Below are 27,010 nucleotides of genomic sequence, written 5' to 3' on the forward strand. Positions count from 1 at the left end.
ACGGTGCAGAATAGCTTGAGGGTATCTTCGTTGCTTTAATAGCCAGCTTGTAATAGAGTATGTTAGCCCAAAATGATACATGGCAACAAGTTATGGTGAGTACTCAAAACTATGTCCTGCCGGGAACAATGTGTGTTAAATCCTCCCGATACCAGCATAAGTTGAGCGACACTTAGCTTGCTCTTCAGCACTTACTGGATGAGAATACACTAATACAAGAGTGATTTCTGTCTTTTTATCTCTCCTTTCCCTGAAAAGGGGTGTCAGGAAGGCGGCACGTGACTAGGAACGTCCCTGAGCTTTAGGAGGGAAAGGTGTGTTGGTGGGACCACCTTTCACGTGGTACGGCCAGCCCACTCACCAGTGGGTCCCGCCCCGTGGGCAGCTCGGCTCTCCCCCGCACCAGGGGGTCTCTCAGCGCCTTAATCCCCGCGCAAAGGTCCCGGCAGGGCAGCGGCCGACCGACGAGAGTTTCCCCCAGCTTCCAAGCGGGACGGCGGGTGGCAGAAACGTCAAGAGGCATCTTCGCGACGTCCTGAAGGTAAGACAAGCCCCCGCCCCCGCCACCACCACCCCCGGCCTTCCCCTCTCCTCACAGCCTCTCTCCTCAGGGGTGATCCCCACCCCCCCCCCCCCGCCTTCCCGCGCCGCCCGCTCAGCCGGCAGCCACCGCAACGTCCCTGCCTCACCTGCCCACCTCCTCCCTCCTGCGAGGAGAAGAGCGGCTTGTGCATCTCCCGGTTTGGGCCACGGGGAATATTCCGCCCCGGTACGGGTGCGTCTCAGCCCGTGTCGTGACCGACCGCGTCCCCCGCCTGTCAGGGGAGCGCGGGCCCGCCGGTCCCCGGTGAGGAGAAGGGGCGGGGAGGAAGGGCTGGAACCGCCTCAGCCGCGCGCCGCCAACAGCCGCCAGGGGGCGACGGGCGGCCGGGGCCGGCGGGGGCGCGGCCTCCCCGCCAAGCCCCACCCCGCCGGGTGCGCTCCCCCGCCCCATTGGCCGAGCGCCGCAGTGGCCGTCGGGAAGGAGGCGGTGGCGGCGCGCCGGGTAGAAGGGGCGCGAGCCGTTGGGCGGCAGCTACGGGTTGGGGCTGCGCGCCGGGTTGCGGTGCGCCATGAAGGAGACGTGCGGGTGAGGCGGCGGCCCCCTCCTTCCCTCGCGTTCGCCCTGAGGGGCTTTTCCCGCCGCAGCCCTGTGAGGGGCCTGGCGGGGCGAGAGGTTGCGGGCCCCGGGGTGGGGTGGGGTGGGGGGGGTTGTGTGTCTCCCCCCGTCAGGGAAAACTTGTCTTTAAAATAAATGATAAACCTTTTCCATGTGAGGGCAGGGAGCGCGGGCACGGGTTAATGGCGCTGCGGGGTTAGCCCCGGTTGCCGGAGCCCCTGGTTTCGGCGTGGTTCTGCGTAAGGTTCTCTGTGCCTGTCTCCGCATTGTGTTGTCGCCGTAACCTGGTAACGGCTTGGCTGGCTGCAGGCTGCGGCTTTACCCCGGCCGTAGGCTGCGTATCCAGCTGAAACGCTGGGGGGAAAAAAAGAAAGAAAAGCGGCTTTTTCTGAATGTCGGCGTCAGGAACAAGGTGCTTTCACTTGCCAGCAGGTGTCTGCAGGCTGGTTTTAGCATGAGTTTGTGCGATAGGAATGAAAGGTGTAGCTGGTGTTATTTCAGTGAAGGTCATAGGGTTGGGGTTTGGTTTTTTTTTTTTGGTTGGTTTTTTGTTTTTTGTTTTGGTTTGTGCTATCAGTTTTGGTGGTTCAGGAGCTGATTTCCAGTCGTTCCCCCTCCCAGGCGGTGAGGGTGGCAGAGGCTGGAGTGATAAATCTCTACCCGGCTGGAGGCAAGCTGACCTTATGAGTTGGAGAAATGCATTCACAGTGAACGCTCATACGCTGCGCTGACGGCTGAAGGCAACTCCCTGAGCTGTAATTGTGTAAAGTTGTCTCTTGGAGTATGCAGGAGAAATGGCTTGCAGCTTTGTAAAGCTATAAATAAGTGACAAAACCTGGAACAAATCAATTTAAGTTAACTTCTTGTGTAAAATTAGGATCTATCAGAACAGAAATATGTCGGAGCTGTTCACTGTGGTGGACAAATCGTAGCAAGAGTTGGCAAAATATTAAACTGCACCAGACTTCACGTTTAAATGGAAGGCTGATGGATGAAGAGGTAGTATGCTATGTATGCTACTTTATCTCTTAAGATCCCTTCTTTGTATATGCCTGGCAGTCTGGTACACTTGAGAGACAGAAGTAAGAATTTTTTTTCTTTAATTCCAAAAGGGGAACAAATTCTATTGGGCATAAGTCACTCTTTCAATAAAACTTTCCAAGGGCCTTTTTTCTCAACTTTTAAGTTGTGAGATCAAACTTTCAGTAATACATGCAAGCAACTGAAAAATATCTACTACTGACTAAAAGAATTTTATATTAATAATATCTGATATATCTAATTGATATTGTCCTTTATGTCAGTCTCTAATTGTAGTCTCTGTAGGAAGAATGGGGCAATGAAAGGCAGATGGTGGCCTTCTGTAAACTGGAAAGATCTTGAATGCTAGCGAAGTCTAAAACCCATTCTTGTTTTGGGCAGACTTTCTGAAGTGCAAGTCGTACAATGCAAGTACTACGTAAAACGTGGGAAGCTGCTGCTGTAGGTGTTTTAATTTAGATGTAATGCACAGCAATTAAACATAGGCTTTCCTTCTGTATTTCTTATGAAAATGATATCATAAGAAGGAAAATATTCATTACGAATATTTTTACTTATGAAGTGGAAGTCTATAATGCCTATAGGCAAGGCAAATTAGGTCAAGGCCTAGTTACGCTTGTAAGTAAACAGCAGTTCTGGCTGGGGACACTAGTTGATAGGACTACAGCCCTAATACCCCTCCAGCTTTTTGCAAGACACATAGAAGAAAGTTTGAAAAATGAGCTCATAGAGAGGAAGGGGGGGGGGGGGTGACCCACTAGATGACTAAAAGCTATGTCTGTAGTTGGATAAAGCTACTCTGAGAGAGAGAGAAATCCATCTTCCCTCAATGGAAGAGTAAAGGCAACAATTAGAAATAAGGAGTTGTCATAAGCTGTCTTTTTTTAAATCAAGTGTTGAAGCTGTCTTTTGAGCATTTCCTAATCCCATTGCGGCTGAAATGGGTCAGATACCTTAAATAGTTATAAGCATCTCTTGACTAACCCAGCTAATGTTTGAAGTTGTCCATATGTGAAGTAGGAAAATATCCAGTTTGAATAATGGCATAATTAATCCATTTAGCCTTAGGGTCTGGATATGGACTCTTTGACAAGCATGATGAGTTGCATAGACCTTTTAATGTGTCTCCCCCTTTTGCTACTAGTGTTTCTGTAGAGACCCTTGATCCATTAAGTACAGTTCCAACCTCCTGTCCCACTCCTTTCTCTGTCCTGGTTTCAGCTGGTAATGCAAAGTAGGGGTTTTTTTTCTCTGTTTTTCCCTTTCTAAAGCAAGGGTTCTATGGTGTAAAAAAAAAAAATTAAAAATGCTAATGCTGCCTTTAATTTAATGTTGTCCTGCTATGTCAGTCCTGTGCTGCTTCTGACTGGAAATAAGTCTAAACACGCAGGGCAAGCGAAGGGTTGGAGGTGAAAATTATGCCTTGCTGTAATTGGAGTTCCAGGGGCAGTAACCTTGTGGGCCTCCAAACCCAGGTGCCTGGTGTCCTGCTCAGCCTAACTGGGCAGTGAGCTAGCTAAGCCAGATTTGAGCACCCTCTACAAACAGAGCTTCACTTGTGCTGCTTTATACGCTGACATACCTCTCTTGGATTTATATAAAACAGATGTATGTACAGCTAAGCCTCTGAACTATAAAAATTGAACACTGTGTTAAGAGCACGAGGCTCTCCTAGCAACATTAGCCGCAGATTGGTTGATGTTTTCATTCATACTCTTCCATAAACAAAACCAAGGCAATAGTGAATTTACTGCATCAACTCTGTTTAACAGACCGCTTTGTTTTATGTCCTTCCTCTACAATCAACTATAATGCCCTTCCAGAATCAGTAGAAGCACAGCAAATACATTTAACTAAAAGAAGCCAGTGTTAAATTGTCTTGTTTAATGTTAGCAGGAAGCTGATGGGAATATCCTTAAATCAAAACTGATATGAAACTGAAATGTGTGCAAAGCTTCTGCTGTATGTAGTGTCACCCTTAGTGGATTTCAAACCTTTTCATTTCCTGATGATCAGTTCTAACTGTCTAGAGCAATGCAAATAAGTTGTATTAAGATGGTAGCCACCTGGATCTTTTCCGATATCTACAAATGTTTTTTAAAAAAAGTTGTGACTTCTAAGTTAGGTCAAGTTATCTAAAAATCATAAGTGGGATTTTTTTTCCCCCCGCTTATGTTAATGCAGGGTAAAAGAGCAGAAGTTGATTTGAAAACCTGTAAGCTGAAGGGTGTTTTCCAGTAAGTTGGGTTTTTTTGGTTGTGTGAAGTCTTCAGTATTTTATTTTCTCCCACAGTACTTCTAGGCTGCAGAATCAGCCTCAAAGGCACTATGGAATTACTTCTCCGATTAGCTTGGCTCCTCCTAAGGATATAGATTGCATTCATACTCAGAAGCTGGTTGAAGCAATGAAGCCATTTGGGGTATTTGAAGATGAGGAAGAACTGAATCACAGGTATAACAAGACTGTAAAATTTGTTAACCTCTTGGGTTTTTTTAGGGCAAACTTAACATGAGTTTTCTTTACAGGCTGGTTGTTCTTAGTAAACTGAATAACTTGGTCAAAGAATGGATTTCAGAACTTGGTGAGAGCAAGGTAAGGATTTTTTCTGTATTCTTATCAAAACAGCTGAAGCCTTTTTATTTCTTAAAGGCCATACTACTAGGATTTATGCTAAAGTTCAACTTTTAGCGTCTTAAGTATCAAGTAGAGCTGTAGTAACTACCATTGAAATAAGGTATAAAAGATACTTCAGATCAAGATCTTGAAGTCTTTGGGGCACTGAGTAAATTCATGAAATGGCTCTATCGGTTGACTTGTAGCCGTTAACAAAGCTGAAACAATGTATTGTGGGGTGAGATAGATGGTAAATGGGCACTAATCTTGCCCCACACAGCCTACAGCACTCAATCTAGTTTGAAATTATTACACTAGACTTGCCTTTTGTATAGCTCTTAGATTGTGTTAATTTATATGTGTCTGCTGCAGGGAAGACTAATAATAGGTCTTAATTTGTGTAAATTAATGCAAGGACTGCTACATTACTCATCTTTTTTTTTTTTCCTGAGTTGCAAGCACTCACTTCAGAAAAAGTGTCAGTCTATTAGACTAACAACTCAGTACAGGAGTGAGAAGACATGTTTATGGAGGCTGTTGTAGTCTTTCTGAATAACTTGTATGCTAGCTAAACTTGCACGTAGGTCAATGCGTATCTTATATTCTGAAGTAAACTCTTTCTCTTCTCCCCACAGAATCTTCCCCCATCAGCAGTAGCAAATGTTGGTGGCAAAATATTTACATTTGGTTCTTACAGGCTTGGAGTACACACTAAAGGTAGAATGTTCATTGTCTGGTCATAGTTCTAATGTTTGAAAGTGACTTCCAACAATAACAGAAGAAATGGAATCTCTTTGCAGGTGCTGACATAGATGCTGTTTGTGTTGCTCCTAGACATGTAGAAAGATCGGATTTTTTTCAGTCATTCTTTGAAAAACTAAAACATCAGGAGGAAATAAAAAATCTAAGAGTGAGTAAGCTCTCTCCTTGATAGATTGTGCAACTTCTACAATAAGAATATTCATGTTAAAGACTCGTATTGGTAGTGAATGTCTTACAAGCCAAAACTAAAAAAGAAATTGTTTCTGAGCACCTTCTAAAATAGTATTTTATGCAGCCTGAAAATGTTGGAAGTCAAGCTTTTGGTTCCTTTCCCCAACGACTGTACATCACATAAGAATCTTTGTGGTACACTTCTCCCCTACCCATGGGTTTGGGAATGAGTCAGCTGTATGAAAAAAGCAAGGTTGTCCCTAGGAGCCTTGGTTTAATCTTAGATGTAGTAAGGGGCTTGGAAATAAGGTAATTGCATGCAGGCAGAGGAGGGGGCAGCCTGAAAACTAAGGAAGTTGAATGTGATGTGGAAAGGCTTCTGTCAGTACCTTTGCCATGGTGTTCCTCTGGATGTACTCTAGGACCTCTCATTCATTCTTCTCTGGTCATGTTCCTCTCTGGCTGCTCAGCCTGAGACTTTGCAGAAAGGATGCACAGTGTCAGCTTAACATAAAGTTAATAGGAGCTGTGCTGTGAACATACAAAACTGCTTTGTAAAATCACCCTCGGGTGCATGTGTTGTGTACCTTGCATGTAAAACTGAACTCCTGAGGAGTGTTTCTCTTAGCCTAGTCTTCCTCATGCAGACATTTTGAAAGACTTCATATACGTAGCTAATGAGCCTTTGTTTAGATGACTGTCACCTGAAAACAGACTCAGTGGGCTGCAGCACGGTTCTAGCAAGTGGTCTACAAAATTGAACACTGTCCCATAAGGTAGCTGATAGCATCTCAGGCACGGTAGAAAATACAGGAGGCTAGTGCACACTGTCAAATGTGGACAGAATTTTCTAGATTTCTCTGGATGTTAACCAGTAGTAAGATAGCTACAGAAATCTTTTACTTTTCTTCCTCACTACCAAGGTGAGTACCTTACAACCACTGATACTGATGGCTCATTGTGCACTGTTTGTTCATTACAATACATGATCAGCCTCTGAATCTCTTGGCTAAATAACTTTTTAAAGCTAGTAGTAATACCATATTAGTGCTATACTGCTTGTAGCTTATTAACAATTTTTTTGATTCAGAAGCAACTCAGTCTTTATACTGAGTAGTTTAGCAGTGTAAATTCTGTATTTTACCATAGTTTAGAAAAAACATTAAAGTAGCAAAAAGATCTTTTCTTACAGTTATCCTCTCCTTCACAGGCAGTTGAAGATGCGTATGTACCAGTTGTCAAATTTGAGTTTGATGGCATTGAGGTAAGATTTTCACTTTTTTTTCTTTAAGTGAGAATTTTTTTTTTCTTGCTTTGGAATAGGATAACTTCTGCAGGGACCTATGACCATGCGATTTTACAAGGTTATTGGTACCTTACAGTGTATTTAGGAAACTGGAAAAAACAGCCTGACCACAACCTATCCCAGGAGAGGACACTGCAGTAAAATGGGAGCTTATAGGAAAATCAGCTCCTAGGAAGCCTGGCAGGCATGGGAACATCAGGGACATCTTTTTCTAAACCTATGCTGTAGACCCCAGGGTAGCCTACTTGAATAGCATTTGTCTCACAAGGCTTGTGCCGAGTGGGAGTAAAGGCAGTGTCCTTGCTAACTCTTCTTAGCTCTGACAAGCTAGCTTTCTACAGAGGGATGTGTATAGTGTAGTTCACTGTATGAATCATGTGAGCAGACTAAATGTTTTGTTGCAAATCAAAAATGAAGTGGTCAAGAGACAAACAATCTGAAAAATGAAAAGTAAAAGTACTCATGTGACTCCTGCCTAGGTTTGTCAGCTGCAGGAATCCTTGTATTTTGAACACATCTTACGTAGTGAATAAAGACCTGCATGCTGTAGTACCTAAGCAAATTACTGCTTGGTATCACTATCACGAAGACACTTATTCAATGACCTTTTAGTGGCCTTTATCTGGTACAGACATTCACAGAATAATTTTCTTGCCTCAGACTGTACTAAAAACTAGATACTTCAGGATCAAAAGGGCTTACTGCATAAAGAAAATGCTCTCTCCTTTGAAGTATAGTTGAGGTGATTGAACTTAGGTCTTAATTCTATGATTAATTTTATGTTCCCTTTTAATGCAAATTCTAAGTTTAGAGTAATCTTTTCAACTTAAAAACAACCCCTTCCTTTCCCTAGCTTAAAAAGAAAGGGGTGATGCAGTGAAGGTTTTGTAAATAAAATATGGAACTTCTAGCAATTTTCTTGAGTTTTCTGGCAAATAAACCTCTTGGGAGATGTATCTATAATCACATAATTCTAGATAAAATGTTAACCGCTCTTTTTAGTCCTGACTAACTGTCCCCGACTAGTGTGCTCTTTGCAAACAGTGCGGCATTCTAATGGTTGGCACTTTTTTCCTCTTAAGATTGATCTCGTGTTTGCAAGATTGTCTATGCAAACTGTTTCTGATAATCTTGATCTCGGAGATGACTCGCGTCTGAGAAGCCTGGATATAAGGTGTATACGGAGCTTAAATGGTAAGCATATTTACACATCTTTAAAAAGAAAGTGTTAATAAAATCGGTATAGAATGCCCATTACACAACCCAAGTTTCTGTACAAGATGCAGAAACTCATTTCCTGTATACTTGAGATCTGAGGAGGTGGCGAGTGGGCTTAAATTAGATGTTTCAAGGAGCTGTGTGTTTAGATAGACCTGTATTTCATGTTTCTTTGATCAGGGTGTGTGCATTGTTCCAGTTTGCCACAGAAACTGCTTCAGATGAACAGGTAGAGCACTTGATAGAGAAGAATGTGTGGTAGTTCATAAAAAAAAAAAAAAAAATATTTAAAATACCTGAAGCCTAACTTGCTCACTGTTTAACATTGACTGGTTTAATTGTTCCTGGCTGTTGAAAGAAACTTCGCTTTCGGAATCCTGTAGAAAGGCCTTATTAAAAATTGTTGGCTGTAGTCTGAACTATGAAAAAGCTGTTGAGGGCACCAGTTACCTGAAGTGATACTGAATGTTATGTGTCATCTATAATTTTTAAGGTAATACAAAGCAAGTAATCCAAACTTGTTTTCATAGACTTGAGTGATAAACTGTAAGCTCTTGATCCAGTATAGCATAAAACTGACTTGTGCCTGTTACTAGGAACTTCTGTACTTCAACTTTTTTTTCTTACAGGGTGCCGAGTTACTGATGAAATACTACATCTAGTGCCAAATAAAGAGAACTTCCGGCTCACGCTCCGTGCAATTAAACTGTGGGCAAAACGTGAGTAATATGATTGTTCGTGATCTTTAAATTTTTCAGAGGCACCTCATGCTGAAAAAAGACCTTTAGAAGTACTTCAGCTTTGGATAGCTCTTTAAATGACAGTTTTTAAACTAAAAGCTGGGTTTTTTTAGTTTGGATTCAAGGTCTGTTCATGTGGTAGATTCTGTGTGTTTTTGAATGGGGGTAGAGTGGGGAGAAGGGGGGAGTGCCTACAAGACAAGGTGCTGCATTGCTTCTCAGGAACCTGACTACAAATGATAAAAATGCCAAGTTAAGTATAAAAGCTTGATACATAAGGAATAAGAAAATACCGTTTGCGCATGTGGCTAGAGAAAGTGCTAGAAGAATGGCAGAACTTTTTTCTTAAGGGAAGTCAGAGCGAAGCAGTAGCTGTAGCAGCGTAGGCAAATTTCAGAGTAGCAGTATTTTGGGAAGTGGTGTGGCAATGATTCTTTTTCTCGTCATTGTGAGGACGAACCATTTTGGTCTCATTGCACTGCAAAAATAACTGACTTTGAGGCTGAAGTGTACTAAGTATTCTATAGATTGTGAAGTTGGTGCTGTAAAATTGAAGGAATGTACTTGGGTATTGAAAGACTGCAAGCTAACTACAATGTATTCATTCTAGGACGTGGCATTTACTCCAACATGCTGGGATTTCTTGGTGGGGTTTCCTGGGCCATGCTAGTAGCAAGAACATGTCAACTCTATCCAAATGCTTTGGCTTCTACTCTTGTTAACAAGTTCTTCTTGGTTTTTTCAAAATGGTAAGAGCTATTGTTTATGACTATTTTAATTTGGATAAAGAAGTAACGCTCTTAGAGGTAGTTCTTTATATAAGATTTACACCAACAACATTCAATCCTGCCCTGAATTACATGGCAGAGTTTTAAATGGACAGTTAGTTACTGGCTTTTCTTATATAGGGAATGGCCAAATCCTGTATTGCTGAAACAACCCGAAGAGAGCAATCTTAATTTACCAGTATGGGACCCTAGGGTATGTAGACATTGAATTTGGAAGCCTTTAAACTTTCTTCTAAGCTAAACTGATGCTAAGCAAAATTGTTTTAACGTCATAGGTGAACCCATCAGACCGATATCATGTAATGCCTATCATCACCCCAGCCTATCCCCAGCAGAACTCTACATACAATGTATCTACATCAACACGAGCGGTAATGGTAGAGGAGTTCAAACATGGTAAAGTTCTTTCCATGCTTATTAACTGATTAAAAAGTATAATTCTTGCTATATGAAACCACATTATCTCAATTGGTTATATTCCGCAAGGCGTTCTGCCCTTTTAGGTAGAATAGGTCTCTGGGAAGTACGCCTGTAGCAGGCAGTAAGGGACCAGTTTTACAATGAACTGTTGTAGTAGACCTGCATTGTGTCAAGGGAATTCCTGCTTTTTGATCTGTCAATTACTGTTCAAAACCTTTATCTTGTAAAGTTTATATCATGCTCTGCTAGTCTTAAAAACAAAATGGTAATAAGGTTTTCAACCTTAATTGTAGGTCTTGCGGTTACAAATGAGATTCTCCAAGGGAAATCAGACTGGTCAAAGCTCTTTGAACCACTGAACTTCTTTCAGAAGTACAAGTATGTATGAAATCCCTTGTCTGAACTTGAAATGATTTACTTACTGGTTAGCATAGTGAGTTTTAACTTGCAGTCTAAATAGAAGATGGCATTAATGGTTGTTTTTCGGAAACTGGAGGTAGTCGTATGAATTTGGGTAAGGATAAGTATAGGGAAGACAGAAAAACTGTATGTGTTATGCCACTGACACTGTTTTTATTAGAAAAAAATCAACTATGACATTTAGAATGTAGCAGAACGCAATTCTAAAGGATGTAATCTGTTTTTCTTCAGTTAATACTGTGCTGAATACAGGATATAATCTGTCTTGTCTGGAAGTCATATTCTGTACATATAAGGCAGTTTTGGTTTCCCTTGAAGGAATATAAAGTCCTGAGCTAGTATATTCATTTTCTTTTCTTCTAGACATTATATTGTGCTGACTGCTAGTGCCTCTACTGAAGAGCATCACTTAGAGTGGTAAGTCTTCCTTTAATTGTGGCTTCAATACATAATTAAAACTCAATTCAATGTTGCACTTTTTGTTAACTGTATTAACAAATGAAGTATTAAACTGTGCAACTAGGCATGGAATACAGTACCACGTAGACAGTTCATCAGCAAAATTAAAAGCTTTCTTGTGAAGGGAAGTTAACATAAATCTTGCTGCTTAAGAAGTTAACCTAAAGATCCGAGTCATGATGAGAAGGAACAAAGAGGGTTAGTGTGCATATGCCTGAAGGCCAGCTGCTCTGTGTCATCTGGTGAAGCAGATGCAAGGAGTCTAAGGAGACTGCTTACCCAACACCAGTTAGGAAGATGTTCCTTGTTGCAGAGGCTGAAGCAAACGGGGATTACTTGATGTAATCAGATGTGTAATGGACACTGGAGAGCTAGATCTTTTACTGACTTATAGAGCAGTGGTCTCCAAACTCTTTTGATCGTGGTCTCCTATCAGCAAAATAAAATTTTTGAACACGTACTTGCAATATATATCTACTTATTTACAAGTTACACATTACTGAAGTTCTAATATTTTCTTCCCGTACCCCAATGGATTGTCTTGTGCACTCCCTGGGGTACACCCCCCACACACACTTTGAAGACCACTGTTCTAGAGCCTTAGAAGACTTGGTTTCATAACTTTTTTTTTTTACTGGATGTAATATTTAAATTAGGACTAGATTGCTCTCAATGCTAAGTTGTTCTGGTTATGTAGTCAGCCTATTCCAGAGCCTACTTTTCTCCAGTGAAGTTGAAACAAGGCTGTTTAATCGGAGTGGAACCTGACAGTCTGCGCAGAGCATCTGAATGCTGATAAATTGTATTTACTAAGTTTTAATCTAGTAGTGTGCTCAGACATCTTACGTTTAGTGCTGAAAATGATCACTTCAGCATGCTTGGTAGTGGATAGGTAAATTGCAGGAGTGCTGATCTACTTTGTGAAAATTAATGTGAGAACCACTTCAATTGTAGTTAGAGGAAACGACTGCTTATGACATGGTATGTGTCACTGTCTCAAGGGAGATATGCCAATAATGACTTGTTTAACCTATGTGAACGTGCTGACTAACTGTGAATCCTGAAATAAGGGGAAACGGTGAGGAATTAAGGTACTGTAATGTGTGTGTTGGTCTTAACTTTGCAATGATACTCTTTATTAAGAAATGAGTACTTCGCCTGCTTTGCTCAAGTAAGCAAGCAAAATCGCTCTGTGTAACAGACCCCTGTTCTGAGGGCACCTTGGTTATACTTCAAAGTTTGGCTTGCGCTTTAAGGCAAATAATTTAATTCTTGTGCTCTCTCTAAAAGGCAGCTTGCTTAATGTTTAAAAATAGCTCTAATAGGTAATACCTTTTACCTGAACTTTCTAATATGTTCACTTAAAAATTGTATCAGCTACAGCTTGATGTCAGTCGCAGTTAGGTATACAACAAGGAGTTATATAGGCAGAGGGCTTAGAGCCAAATAATTTTTAATGTGAAATGTTTTTAAGTGAACAAAGCTTATTGTATCTCACAATAAAGATGAGGAAAGTTCTGGCTTCAGTAGAAGCTGATATTTTTGCAGTGATGGAAATGGCGGCAAATGGGGCTTAGTTTTGCATCTGGGAAAACTAAAAAGCAGAAAATAAACTTGCTTCAGTTTGTCTGCTATAAGAAGAAGTTTAGTTCACCAACTCTTGAATGGATGTGGGAGTAGATAGCACATCTTTGTTGTTCATCAACATAAGATACTTTCGAAGAACGTACAGATTTCTGAGTGCTTTCAAAGTTAGCAGTGTTTTAGGTAAAAGGGTAAAATGCCAGTACTTTATTTAAACGAAGAGCCTTTGTGGTCATGATTAGTTTCTTGGGTAAGTTTCTGATGAGACTGACTAGATCATTTGTTTATTAAAGGAACTATAGTTTTCAATTTGGCTGGAAGAGGGTAAACTCTTTTCGCTGATCAATCTGGAGGAAGACTTGTATCTTTACTCAGGTGTAATTGAACAGTTGTGCTTGAGCCTTTTCTAAACTGCTCTTCTCCTTGATCTTTGGGGTAGAAGGGAGTTTTCCTGCACTTATGCAGCCAGAGGTGCTGGGATCTGCTTCTTGTGGATATTTTCATTGTAGGTTATAGGTTGAAGTGTTGTATCTGAACTGTTAAGAGTACAAGTTAAACTTATTTACCTCTGTCTTTGGAAACTTTAAAGCTCAAATGTCACTGGAAGCATCTCAAACTACAGTGTGTGTGATATAAAAATCTAGTACCTGCTCAGCTGAATGAAACTTACTATTTATTGATTGGTTAGCATTTTTGTCTTAGCATTGTATTATAAAAAGGCATATAACTACGGTGCTGGGTACAGTTAAACATGAGGGAATATCTCTTCTTCTTATTAGGATTGGCCTTGTTGAATCTAAAATTCGTGTGCTGGTTGGAAACTTGGAGAGGAATGAATTTATAACTATTGCACATGTAAAGCCACAGTCTTTCCCTGGCAACCAAGAGCTCCGTAAACAGTGAGTTTCATTACTCTTCTGAAATACAGTTTGTCCAATGTATTGTACCTTGTTTATATTTGTTCACCTCGGCTCATCTGTGAGAGACGTTCAGTTACGTACCTACTGTTTTGTAGGTACGAGCTCTGACAGGCAAGGTTCTGAGCTTGTAAGATCTTTTTAAAGAAGGGAGAACTTCAGAGAGCAGTACTCTGAGAACTTAAGTATGGGCTGACTCTAATCTTTTAACTGCTGCGTACAACTGAACGGTTTTGCTTAATCCCTTCTTGAGAGTAGATACTAGCATCCAAATAACTGGCATCTGTGCATAAATGATAGATTTGTGAATCTGCCTTTTTAGGAGTGGATATGTGTCAATGTGGTTTCTTGGAATCGTATTCAGGAAAGTGGAAAATGCAGAAAGTGTTAACATTGATTTAACGTATGTTATACAGTCGTTCACAGATACAGGTAAGCCTATATTGTGCTCTAGTCTTGTAAGGTTTCATTTTTTTTTTATTCTAGTGGACGTTGCTTCACAAAGTGAATTGTGCTTCCTTCTGGTATTAGCTATTAGATATTTCTATAGAGAGCAACATATAGAAGATTAGCTTTAAAAACATGCTATTTTGATGCTTTGGCAAAGTCAGTCCATCTTGAAACAAAAGTGTGTACTACAGTCATATACCATATACCGTATGTGAAATAATAGTTCTGCAGATCACAGTAAACACACTCACAAAGGCACTGCATTTCATGAAGTGGCCAGTCAGATGTGAAGCCAGGAGATGTCCATTTACCAGGTGTAGCTACGCTTGTCAAAAACAGTTGTCGGTTGCTGAACTTTGAAAGTGGGAATTAACTGTATCAGGCTCTAAAATAAGTTGTTAATGCCTGTTGACAGTATTTTTCCAAAATAACAGCTTGTGTAGGATATCATCCCAGAACTTTGAAAGTCAGTGAGTTGTCACTGTAATTACGTGCAGTCTTGCACGTAAACCTTCGTGTTCATCTTCTGTTATTACTTTTGATAGATGTAGAAATAAAGTAATATTGCAAGTGTTGTTAGATAATGCTAGAATAAAGGGGTTTTGGGGTGAGGAGTCATTTAAAAGTATAGGTCTCTTCCATAATCTGTTTCCTGCTTCCCAAGCTGACTGCTCTTGTGCCTTTCAGAAGCACGTGTGTGCTGTCAGGCTCATGCCTAGCTATCATAACGAAGAACTAAGGAAATCAGATTACTCTTCTGAAGTGACAAGTGTGTTTGGACAAAAAGTTCTAAACAGTGGATTCCTTTAAATGTTTGTTTGCACTGATGAAGAGTTTATCCATGGTACCAGCATAAGCTGTGTGTTGTCTTGCTCAGACAAGATGAGTAAATGCAGTAAAACCTGACCTTCTTTTTAGCTCATGCTTTGGGATATGAGAAAAGCATGGAAAAATGCATCAAAACTCTTGTCTGAGTTTGAAGCCAGGTGGGGTGACTTCCTCGGACTTGCACTGTTATCTGTACCGATGCTTGTCTTGTACATTACATCCAGTGGCACTGTGTTTCAATGTTGTGGCAAATGTAAATGATGTCAGCAAGGTTTACATACTGCTAAGAGGCTAGAACTAATGTTAAATCCTTTATTTCTATGCACAAACTTTATTAGTATAGCTGTGTGCTCTTAGTTTAGTGAAGCACAGCCTGTAGTACGCTTCAGACATAGGGTTTGAATCCAGAGAGATTGAACAGAAAAGGTATTTCTTGAGAGGTGTGAAATCCTTTGGCAAATGTGGGAATCACCAGTAGTTACATGCAAGAAAGCTTTTCTCATGTGCCTTACTTTGAGAGAATATTTTTAGAGGGTGAAGATTAACTTCAAGTAGATGGGCTCAAGACTATAAGGCTCACTGTTTGGAAGGCTTCTGTTAAGTGAAACTTATCTCTCTTACATAAAAACATTATTGAATTTACTTTGAAGCAACTGTTCATATTGGTGTGAATGTTCATATTTGTGTTTTTATTTCAATTCTAGGTCTCCAGCAGAAAGACTTATAAGCCTTTTTGGTTTTGTTGCATGCCCTTACTTTGATTCCCACTCTGTATATTAGTAAGCTGACTTTCCAGTTATGCTCATGATAGGCCTGTGAGATTAAGCTTATCTGAATATGACTTAGTTCTGTAATAACTGCTGTGCTAGTATAGCATTTTTAAGTGGCATAAAAGGCTGTTTGCAGGCAGTTAAGAAAAACCTGTGTAAGTTTTAGTGATTCTGATAAGTCAAATGTCCCTAAAATCCAGTTTTTCTTGGACAGATAGAATTTTAACATCTAAACTACTGCAGTAATATGATGTTACAGGACTTACAAAAAAACCCCACAATTGCCACCGTAAATATCAAATAAAAAATTAGTCTGAATCTTGAGTAAGGTGTCTGATCTCTCATCAGCTATGCACAATTGGGTTGATTCAGAAAGTCCTCTAGATCTATTCTCGACCAGAAAACTAATGGTTTAGGAGTATTATCTCCTTCAGGTTAAAATGAACTCAGATGTGAGCTGCATGATTAGCAAACTACAGCTGTAACTGAGCACATAAATGCATATTTGAACTTGAATAGCTGTTACGTATCTGGTCTGTACTGGATGTGTAATGGGCATCTTAGGTCACATTTATCTTCTTGAGACTATGTGGAGTGCTTGGGTAGCATTTCGTGTTCAGTTAGGCTGGAAACTTCTTGCTCTTTGTTTGGGCCGGACAGACTTAAAGGCTTACTCTTTCTAAAGAAACCATATGTAACTCTGACAAATACCCAATGCAAACATTCCCACTAAGCTACAACACTAAATTTCACATTAGTTTACAGGCAGGCTAACAACCTCAATGTGCTAAAGGAAGGTATGAAGATTGAGGCAGCTCATGTGAAGAGAAAGCATCTCCACTATTTTTTGCCTGCAGAAACCTTACAGAAAAGAAAGAAGGTATAATAAAAATTTGGCTCTTCTGGCAATATTTTTTTTGCTTTAATAATTACTGGAAGACTTCCTTATTTTTTTTAACTATTGTTTCAGCAAAGCATGCCAGATATTAGTCAAAATGCTAGTGGGCTTCAGTGCAAAAGGACTTCTTCAGATGGAAGCTGTTTGGACAGTTCCAGAGACACGGACTCCAGGATACAATATAATTCCTCTTCATTAAATAAGATATCTAAATTGGACACCTCTACAGCAGAGACAGAAAGGTTAGCACCATAACCTTAGAACTGTGAAGAAGTTGCTTTTTAACTGACTCACAATGTGAACGAGGTCTAGGATTTCTTGTTTGAATCTGTGGATCGTAAGTATGTGGAGGGCTCCAACGGCTTTAGGAACAAAGCTGGCATCTCCTTTGGGCATTTGGGGGGAGACGGGTTAAAGAAATCCTTGAAAAAATTTACTTAATGTACATGAGCACATAGGAAGGAAGAACAAGTTGATACCAGAGGAATTATTTGGTCTTGAGTATCAAGACCCCTTAGGTTAGTGTGTAACTTGAAGCCGGAGTATTTTATGTGTAGGTAACTGTTCTTTCTAACAAAAAGCATGGTTAATGCCAAGCAGTATTATGTTCTAATGAAGTGCTGATCTTGATCACAGAAACACTAGAGCTGCTGCTGGCTTCCTGGACCAGTATGAGAACTCGGGCAGTAAAAGTGTCTGTCACTTCCTGGGAAGTCTGTTTGTCCATAAGCTACTTCAGCACAGGAGGAATATGTAATCTTGAGAGTAATAGCCCAATACTACCAAATGTGTAATGCCTACTGTGTTCAGACTGTTTGGTACTGTAGGAGTAGTGTGCAAAAAAAAAAAAAAATCAAGTGCACATACAGGTAGAGCAGATACATTCATTAAAAGCAGCACAGTGTGCTGGATATACCAAGCTGGAAAACAGTACAAGTACGTAGAGACTAAAGAAAATGCTTAAGTTTAAATTCACGGTCTGAAGTTCGGCAAAGTGAAGATCTCGTGCTAGATTGCCTGTGAGTTTGTGGTGTTTAGTAGAGCTGTGACAGTGAGCTAAGAAGGTAGACGTTTGTCTTGCATGGACTTTCTGGAGATGAAATGCATAGTATTTTACAAACTAGCATTTTATAACTCTAGCGTCTGACTTTTACAGAAATGCTGTATATCGGAGATCTAGTGGTGCTAACAATAGAGATAAGATACCTCATGTAGCTGTGCCATCAGTGTCTAAGGGACTCTCCATTCCTGTTATTGATTCAAGTATGTATTGAAGTAGTGGGTGGAATGCAGTCTTTAATTTCATGGCTGAACTCTAAAAGCTTGGTGTCTTCTACAGAAATGGAGGCTGCAGTTGCAATAAGAACATCGGGACCTCCAGTTGGTTGCACCATTCCAGGACATAACACAATTTCTCAACTCAGAGCACATTTTGTCCAAGGACAGCGTGAATTAAGTGGGACTCCAATTACAGATCCTAAGAATGCTCTACCTAAACGACCTCATTCACTTACCACTAAAGGACCTCATTTACCTGCATCAGAAGAATGCCCCAATAAAACAGTAGACGGAGAAAAGGTAAGGAAGCGGGGCTAGGCCAGGGAGGGTTTGAAGTAGTATTAATTATTGATGTAGAATGAATGAAATAACTGAGAAGAAACGCTTATATACGTCCCCAGTGGATTCAGGAATCTAAATCTAAGTGTAATGATAGCTTTACTAGGATGTAGATGTGAGAAATTGTCTTGAATATACTGTATAGCTATCAAACACATTTTTTTCCAAGATCTGGCACTGGTGACTGTTTCTGGTCTGGTGGCAGGGTCTCTAAATACTACTGTACTTATATATTACTGCACTGACCAATTGCTGAATGAACTGGCTCATTTGGAAGCAGTTCTTAAAACAATTCAGAAAAAAATTAAAATTAAGAGGATAGGAATCTTATAAACATAAAAGTATGAGCTAATCTTGTTCTGGCAGATGATTTTTGAATGCCTATTGATAGTTTTGCTGCTTTAGAAATCAGCAGCCTACTCAACAGGTTGTCCACTACTGAAATGACAGTGTGGAGTTGCTTGTTAAATCTTGTTTTTGTGGAAGCTTTAGATTAATGCTTGATTTGTTTTATTGCTATATATAAATCTCCTTAAATAGCTGTTCTTGTGGCTTGACCTCTGATTTGAGGCAGAGGCAAAGCACAACTAGAAAAAAACCTCAGTTTTGACACGTGTAAAGAATCAACTTGCAGAACTGTTATCTACTATTGAATATTTCAAGTACAGATTTCAGGGTTTGGGTAGTGAGACTTTTTGAGAGGCTTGAGATTCCTGTGTGGTAATGGTAGTTTTGTCTAAATGTTGTTTTAAGAATGGGCACTAATACATCGTTGACTGGAAGCTGTACCCAAATATGAAGCTAATTTTAGTATAGCCATTATTTTGAGTCTGTGTATTCTGTTCTTCTAGTTAACTGGCCAGGATTCAGCATTCAAAGATGGTGGCAATCCAGATGTCAGGAGCAGATCTACAGAAAATGTAATTTTGAAGTGGTTTTACTCAGTGGACTAACTGAAAAGCTGAATGGACTGTTCTAGTGCCTAGACTACCTCACATAAATACTCTACACATTTATTGATGTAAACAAAAATATGCTTTTTAGCTTAACTTATTTCAGTCTTCATTTCCCAAATATTACACTTGCATGACCTATCTTTTAAATGTTACTACTAGATGATTTGGTAGCATCTAGTTTCTTGCCATGCTTGAAATCAGATTTTATTTTTTTTAAACCACTTGATTCACTGATGTAAACTAAAACTACTATAAAGACTAAAGCATGTGGCCTCTCAAAGGGAGGATAAAGAGTTTTATATTTAGTGTAGCTTGCTACTGAAGCATAAACTCTTGAGGGCACACCCTCAAATCAAGATGTGGTCTTGTTGGTAGAGTCAAGGTTGAAATACCTGAAACACTGTATGTGTGCTTATAGGGCTTTAAAAAAAAAAAAGAGGTGGAGGTTGTCAATGCATGTATGTATTCAGTTTTTAAGTATTCTAGCTGTCAGACCTTGCTGTCTCTCAGGTCATGAATTTGACAGTACTGCCTGTTTAAATCCCTTCTGGCTTTTTTAGGGTGTCCTTGGAGGAAAATCCATGCTGATTCCAATTATCAACACATCAAGATCACAGGTATTATTTATTGTGCCTTTGTGTTCATAGGTAAAGCAAAACTAGAATTTTCATTTTATGTAGAAAGACTTATGTACTATTAATCCCTGTAAACTTGGTGATTCTAAGTAGTTGGTAAGCTTTTGCCTGTCATGCTTCCACCAAATTGAATAGCTGAACAATGACCTTCCAGGTTTATTTGCAAAAGTGAAGCCAAAGTTTCCAAGTTATTGAACTTGAAAAAACATGTTTCCGTGCACTCAAACACTGACACAGTTTGTTTCCTGATTTGATTTTTTTCTTAAGCAAAAAGATCGGTACTCCTTGCGGGTCTTCCATAATATGATCTGAGCTCTTATCTTCAATACTTGCATACTGATTTCTGTGACAAGACTTGGAAGCTTTGAAGCGTATAACTGGCTTTTACTTTTATGTGTCATGTAAAATGTTGTGAAATTGAGGGTTATAACACTGGAAGTAATCTGGAAAGTAGAGACACTCTTATTCTCGGATCCATGGATCTGAGAAGAATGGTAGCTTCCTCTATTATGCTGTTGAGCAGCTTGCAACTTATTTCCCCCCCTCAGGAATATAATTATCTAAATTGATGCCAGGAAAGAAGTGTGCAGAGGGCAAAATGCTCTTCCTCTGTAAACTGGTGGTAGCTGAAGTGGTGTGGTGAAGAAAAAAATCCTTCTCTGAATATTTGGGTTTGGGCCATACCGTTTTGGTACATAAAGAATGTTGTTATATTCAGCTAGGAAAGGGTTATCTGCTGCTACTTCTGAATTAATGAATTTAAAACTTCCTTTTTTTTGTCTGTGGCATCTTTTTCTGTGTTGTAGAGGCTTTCCAGTAAAGAACTACCAGATTCTTCATCTCCTGTTCCAACAAATAGTATTCGTATTATTAAAAGATCCATCAAACTGACCCTTAATGGGTAACCAGTATCTCTTCAGGTAAAGATGATAATCACTTGTTTTGTGGTCCATATTATCAATGTGTGTTGTAGTTACTAACAAAGTATGGAAGGTTACTGTTGCCATACTGCAACTGGCCAGTTAAAACCCATGGTCTTATTTTATAGTATTGTTAGATGCTTGCTTCCTTTTGAATTACTCTTTGCATATTCTTGTAACAGTTATCCTTATTAGTCTTTTTAAAAGTCTTAACTGTCACGAGCTGAAACAGCTTTTGAAAAAAGCCACAAAAAACAACCTGTCCTGTGACTTGGATTCAGAATGTATGTAAACAGGGTTAACTAGTCACTGCAACCACATTCTGGTTTCAAGTGTGTATGAACATGCTTGTATTCGTTTGTGCTTTCCTAGTTCATGTGCAAATATTGTTCTTAAATTATTTTCCCATTTGGCACATACACTCCTGTGCATCTGTCACGATGGTGCTCAGCTTCCTCAGCTCAGTAGCTTTCCACTGCCTAACACAGCCGTGCACGACACAAGTATTGCCTCCCATGGAGGCCCGTAAATAATTTAAATATTGAAGGAAATGCAGCAGAGGATGCTACCAAGGTATGGAGATGATAGACATGTCCCATGCCATGTTATCTGATTTTTGTCTCAAGACCGCTCCAGCATGAGACTTGAGGGTTTTTGTTGTCACTGGGTAGTAAAGCTAAACTCGGAACACACAGCTGAAGATGTACTTAAACGTTGCAATAGCTGAGGCTGCTGTGACACTACTACCCACCTGCAAGCTACAGTCTTGAAAGCAACTGGCATGCAGAAAGTGGTTTTAGATAAACCCTGAAAGCTGTTCTAAATGGTTACATGAAAACTTGTAGTAGTCTTAAGTCCTGGTTCTGCAAACTGATAACACTGCTTACCCAGTTAAGTGCATTAGGGTTTTTTGAGGGGTGGGGAGAAATTCTGATCATATGAAACAAATGTTATGCTATCTCTCTATTGTAATTTTGATGTTTTTGTAAATTAAGTTGTATGTTTTTTCCAGAGTATTTTTGTATGTACTGTAAAATACTATCTTCCAAAGAGAAATTTAAAATCTTCAGTCTCCTTTTTTTAATGCAGATGGGATCTGCTTAAAAAACCCAAACAGCTAAACCAAATGTAAGGCGGGGGGGCCAGTGCCACAAAAAACATGTTCTACAAAATGATAATGTCATGCTAGAGTAAATTTGAGGAGACTAGGAACACCGCTTTCCTGCTTCTACTATTTCCAGGTTTTGAATTAACACCCTCTGAATAGTGCAGTTTGCAAACTGCGTTGACAGCTGAAGTCCCAGTTTGCTATGCGGACAACAGATACCACTGAATTCTTTTAAAATTAGTTGCTTGGCTTAAACAGCAATTCTGAGCTCTGATCATCTTAAGCATCCACCTAAAACCCTAGTGGCAAGACCAAAGGACTGTAAAGGAATAAGAAGAGGCATGTATCTTGTAAGGTCTTCATTCTCTAGCATTTCTCCTACTGCTAGTATTCCAAACTTGGGGAGAAAGTATGACTATATTTATCACAATATACTTAGTTTTTTCCTTATTACCTCTGGTTCCAGCTTGCTTTAAGTGCAATTTATCTCTTAGAAAATTGGCCTTAGTGGGTTTGAGAGGTCTTATGCTTCCCTCTCCCCTCCACAAAACCCAAAACTTAGACTGCAAGGCTTAGGTTTGGTCACAGGTTAAAATTAAGAAACAGAACCCATGTTACTTAAGTGGCTTTTAGCAGAGCTACATCTTAAGTTTATAAAATGGTTACCTTAGTTTTGTGACCTGTGTTAAAACCATGGTATTTAAATATTGTCAAGTCTGTGTACTAGTTACAGTATATATACAACTTTAGCACCTGTGTAAATAAAAATCCATCATGAATTTGAAGGAACTAAAGCTGAAGTAGGGGATAAGCAAAGCAAATATGAAAAATGTTTTGTAATAGTCTACAACCCTGTAATATTACCATGCTTTTAAACAAATTCTTCCACTTGAGTATTCCAAGACTGTTAAGGGCTGTTTTACCCTTAACCTCTATGTCAGCACATGCATTTATGCAACTAGTCTCAAACTAACCTAGCTAATGGATGTCAAAGTATATGCCTTTACATAGATTTTTTTTTTAACTCTTGCTTTGCAGTTCTCTTCTACTTGCTCTTACTTTTTTTTTTTTCCCCCTCACTCTTAGGGTTTTAAGAAGAAGTTTAGGAAGAATTTAGGTTACTAGTTCTCGGACTTGATCCAGCATAGGTGAGATTACATGCTTTATCTTAATATACCGTGACTCAACGCTTGGCCCAGTGCAGAGTGACATCACTGTTCTGGAGTTTCCCTGGATGTTGCAGAAGTTTGATACTGCCCCAGGACTATGCAGACTAGATTTCAGCTGTTTTAAATAAAGTTCAAACTGCAACAATTCAACTTAAATGTTTTCCTTTGTTTATGGAGCAAGTCCTCTGTTAAAGTGATTGAAAGGAAAGTTACTCATGCATAAAGACTCAGTGAGGGAGGTTCTTTCATATCAGGCTTCCTGCAAACTTTGCTGTTTTCTATCTGCTTTCTTAGCTGGTTGCTGTATGCGTGGCTTGGAGGTCCACATGGAAGGGGTGAATGACGCGTGATCAATCTCCTTAAAGAGGAGCAGCTCTGTATTGAAATTGTGTGTGGTTAGTAACTTTGAGCAAGAAATTCCATTGCAGGAATTAACGTCTCCTGTGGTTTTACTTGTTGGGTATAAGCAATGAAACAGTTAATGTGAAGTCACCTACACTTCTGCTGTTGCAATGGATGTCCCTGTAGAAACTAAGAGAGAAAGTACTAGAATACTTTCTGCCTTAATGAGTAAAAAGCAAAGGGGGGGGGGAAAAGTGTCTTGAAATTGTTAATCTTGACTTTGGGGGAGAGGGGGCTTATTAATACTGCCTTTATGTAATACTTAGTGACATAAGCTGTTTAGCCTAAAAACACAAGCAAAAACTCCTAGCTGTATTTTTGCAATTACCTCATCACACTTCTCATAAAGAGTCTGGTCCTTTGCATTATTCCAGTAAACGAAAAGCCACGGTTGTAGTGTGCTACGTATCTGCGTGCAGCCGAGGGCCTAAAACCCACCCTGGGCTGGAGGCACTCCGTGCCCTGTCCCCAAAGGAAGTCACATGGCTGTAGGGGGCACCTCGGTCTGAGCAGTAAACCCGCTCCCGTGAAAACGGGCATCTTCCTCTCCCACAGGACTGCCCCAGTGGGCTGCAGCCTTGTCCCTCCAGCCGCCCACTGCGGAGTGGCTGTGGGGGCTGCATGCCCTTTCCCCGGCGGGGGCGAAGGGGAGCTGTGGCCCAGGCTTCCCACGCTGGGGCGGGTTTCCTGCCGTAAGGCCCCGTGGCGGGGGCGGGCTGGGGGCCGAGAACTGTGTGTGCTGTGACGGTGCTGGCATGTGACTGCACCGCCGCACTGCTCTGAGGGCGGGCGGCTGGGAAACACCGCTGCAGCCCTGGGCTGCCTGCCACCCCTGACCGCTGGCCTGGAGGAAGGTTGGGGGGAACCAGCCGCGGCCCCCTGCTTTCTGGCCAGCTCTGCTGTTGCTCTGCCTTGCCTCGAATCCTGCTGGGCCGGGCCGGACTAAGCAGAGTGCAGCGGGGTGTTTTCTAGCAGGGAGCTGAGGAGGAGGGGAGCGGTGGGCTGTTGAGCACTCCTTGCTGCCTCCTAGCATGCTGGTCAGCATGGACTCCCCTTCCCCGTGGCTGAGGGTTTCTTCAGCTGTCCTCTACCCCTGGGGTGCCAAGCTCTGAGCGTGGCCCAAGGGCTGAGGGCTCCAGGCTGCTGGACCTCGTGTATTTTTCTGGGGCGATCTTCGCGAAGCAGTAGCCTAGGGGGGCTGATTTTATCTCTTGTTCCAGAAGATACAGCCTGTTGATCTCTCGGCTGTCTGACCTTCAAGAAATTGATAGAAATCAAGAAAATCAAACTGGGACTGCTTGTCCTTGGGCAGTTCCTCTTTGCTGGGAAGACCCTGTCTGAATCATCCTGCTCTCTTCAGCCAACCTTGTTTCTTATTCACACCTCATCTCTTTTCATTTCATCTGATCTCAGACTCTTGCCTGTCATCCTTTCTCACCCAAATCCATCTTTGCTTCCTCTGCATTTGAACTGGGTGGTACTTTATTCTGTGCTGATGGAGTGAAAATCCCGGGAGTCCTGAAACCAGAGGAGAAATAACCTACCCTGTTTCAGTTCTAGTGTGTGGCAGCCTGGCAATCAGCTGCCTACTGCGAGGACCATCCAGCTCACTCCCTGCAGTAAGTGCAATGGAGAGAAAGCTGACAATTTTGGCTGCTAAGCAAGCCTGGCAAGCATGTGTAAGTTCAGCCTTTTCAAAGGTTCAACACATGCCCGGATACCTGTGGTTTTTTCCAAGGAAGAGCAAAAAGTCCAATAGTGACACCAGCGCAGCCTCTGTGCTAAACTTCATGTCTCTGTTTCTGAAATATGAAGAAGTTGAGTTTCTTCTATTAAGAAGTTTTAAGAATTCTTTGAATATAATTAAAGCAGCATATGTTCCCCGTGATCATTCTTAGAAATGACTGAGTCATTTTTTGTTCTGTTTTTCCTAAAAATCGGCTGGAGGCGCAGTATATGTAATCATATGCCAAAGAAAAGTTTTTGGTAAACTTGGAGTAACTGAAAATGTGGCCTTAAAATAGGAAGTGTTGACTACCCAGAACGAACAAAGTGCGTTGATGGTAATATGACAAAAATAAAACGTAGTACCTACTTGCCACAGCATTAACTAAAGCTGGAAAATGCTAGAATTTATTTTGTCCCTGCCGTTTTAATTCTGCTCCATTTTTGCTGTGTGGTTGCTTGGCAAGAGCAGAAAGTTATCAAACACTATATCCAAGTGCATGTACGCAAAGAAGAAAAGCTGAGGTTTTATGAATCACTTGATGTAGAAGTGCTTGGCTGTATGCCTTCAGCGCTGCTTTAGTGTGTGTGTGTGTTGTGATTTTTGTCAGATTGTTTCTCCTCTCATTTCTTTGATACCGAATTTACATTGTTTTATGTACAGCCTTTTCTACTACTTGAGCAGAAGGGCATAAACCTGTTGTTGTGAGCAATACAACAGAGATTTCTAATAACTAAGCTAAAGAAGTAATAGCTATTTTAGTTATACATTTTGTGCTCTCCCAAATGCGGCAGGCATTAGACTGTCGGGAAACTGAAAGTTGGCCCTGCTTCTGAATCGTATATACGAAACCAGAAGTCTAAGTATTTCTTGCAAGACTTGTAGCTGGTCATCACATTCACTTCTGGTTTTGTCTAGATGGTATAGCATATGTTAATTTTCCCCACTCGTTCTGAGTTTTTTTACAGGTCTTTACCAATACTGTACCTTTTCTGCTGTGTAGGATAACAGCTGTTGGTAGAGTCTGTAAAGCAACCCAGTGTAGATTTTGTTCAGTGCATTTACCAAAAAAAAAAAAATGTCCAATCTGTCAAACAGTGAACAATAGGAAGATCATGGATACGGTATTTTCTGTATGGTGATTGTTTGCAGTAATTTAGTTAAGATCAAATGGGACAAAAATATACCTCTGGGAGTCGTGTTTTGAGGAAAATGACTATGTTGCAGACAGCTAAGTACTAGCAACGAGAAGGCGAGGGAATCCCCTGTTTCTGTTCCCCTGTTCACCTACTAAATAAATCACTGGGTTACACCAAATGCTAAGTTGCATAAGTACAGGGATGTTTACTTTTCTGTAATTCAGGGTAAATATTTGGCACGTGCCTGTGAAATTATAAATCTGTTTACTAAATTATGTTCCTCTTACAGAAATAAGTAATCAACAGTGTGTTGATTTTTCTCTCCTATTCTTATGTGTTGTGACTTCAAGTGGGGAAAATTCAGGAAAGGTAATACCTCAATTTTCTCCAGACTGTGCTTATTTAAAGTTGTTTTCAGTTCACCTTTCAGTAACAAGCAAGCTGAGATGGATTGGCCAGAAGCCCAACTATGGAGCTCAAATAGAGGTTCGTATGTTCAGACTCAGATCGTGTGTGTGTGTTCAGCCTTAAAGGTCATCCCTGATTTCAGTGGCTGTGATGTCAGTGGGGAAACCCTGCTGCACTTTTGTTTGTCCTTGTGTGAAGGTCTAAAAACGTCAAATAAAAGCAAAGCAACTACTTCGAAAAGTTTAAGGCTTCAGTATAGAAACTAACCACAGATTCTTAGTGACTCCTAAGCAAGACTGAGTTACTTCAGCAGCTCCTGCTTGTATGTGAACTTGGGTCTCTTCTCGGTCACTATTCCTTTAGCTTAGATTGTTTTGGTTTTCAA

At 40.7% G+C, this 27,010-nt stretch overlaps 1 protein-coding gene across 5 annotated transcripts; it reads left to right on the forward strand.

Annotated features, from left to right (window-relative positions):
* Positions 1 to 429: 429 nt before the first annotated feature.
* On the forward strand, positions 430 to 26,685 carry PAPOLG (poly(A) polymerase gamma). Of its 5 annotated transcripts, none has more exons than XM_050893400.1 (23): positions 1,091 to 1,129; positions 4,494 to 4,652; positions 4,727 to 4,793; positions 5,450 to 5,531; positions 5,615 to 5,724; positions 6,958 to 7,011; positions 8,136 to 8,247; positions 8,901 to 8,990; positions 9,622 to 9,760; positions 9,920 to 9,992; positions 10,075 to 10,195; positions 10,513 to 10,597; positions 11,003 to 11,056; positions 13,462 to 13,581; positions 13,922 to 14,031; positions 16,406 to 16,527; positions 16,618 to 16,787; positions 17,702 to 17,808; positions 17,885 to 18,123; positions 19,014 to 19,082; positions 19,679 to 19,735; positions 20,560 to 20,673; positions 26,636 to 26,685. In XM_050893400.1, the coding sequence occupies exons 1-22, from the start codon at positions 1,113 to 1,115 to the stop codon at positions 20,656 to 20,658; spliced, it is 2,256 nt and encodes a 751-aa protein (XP_050749357.1). In that variant the 5' UTR covers positions 1,091 to 1,112; the 3' UTR covers positions 20,659 to 20,673; positions 26,636 to 26,685. The 5 variants fall into 5 exon arrangements, with proteins under 5 accessions (XP_050749359.1, XP_050749357.1, XP_050749356.1 ...); XM_050893399.1 differs by lacking the exon at positions 26,636 to 26,685 and adding an exon at positions 22,868 to 23,059; XM_050893402.1 differs by lacking the exons at positions 1,091 to 1,129; positions 26,636 to 26,685 and adding an exon at positions 430 to 541 and having other exon boundaries at positions 20,560 to 21,736.
* Positions 26,686 to 27,010: the final 325 nt, after the last annotated feature.

The sequence above is a fragment of the Gymnogyps californianus genome, chromosome 3, assembly GCF_018139145.2.
Source record: "Gymnogyps californianus isolate 813 chromosome 3, ASM1813914v2, whole genome shotgun sequence".
In the NCBI taxonomy this organism is placed as follows: domain Eukaryota; kingdom Metazoa; phylum Chordata; class Aves; order Accipitriformes; family Cathartidae; genus Gymnogyps; species Gymnogyps californianus.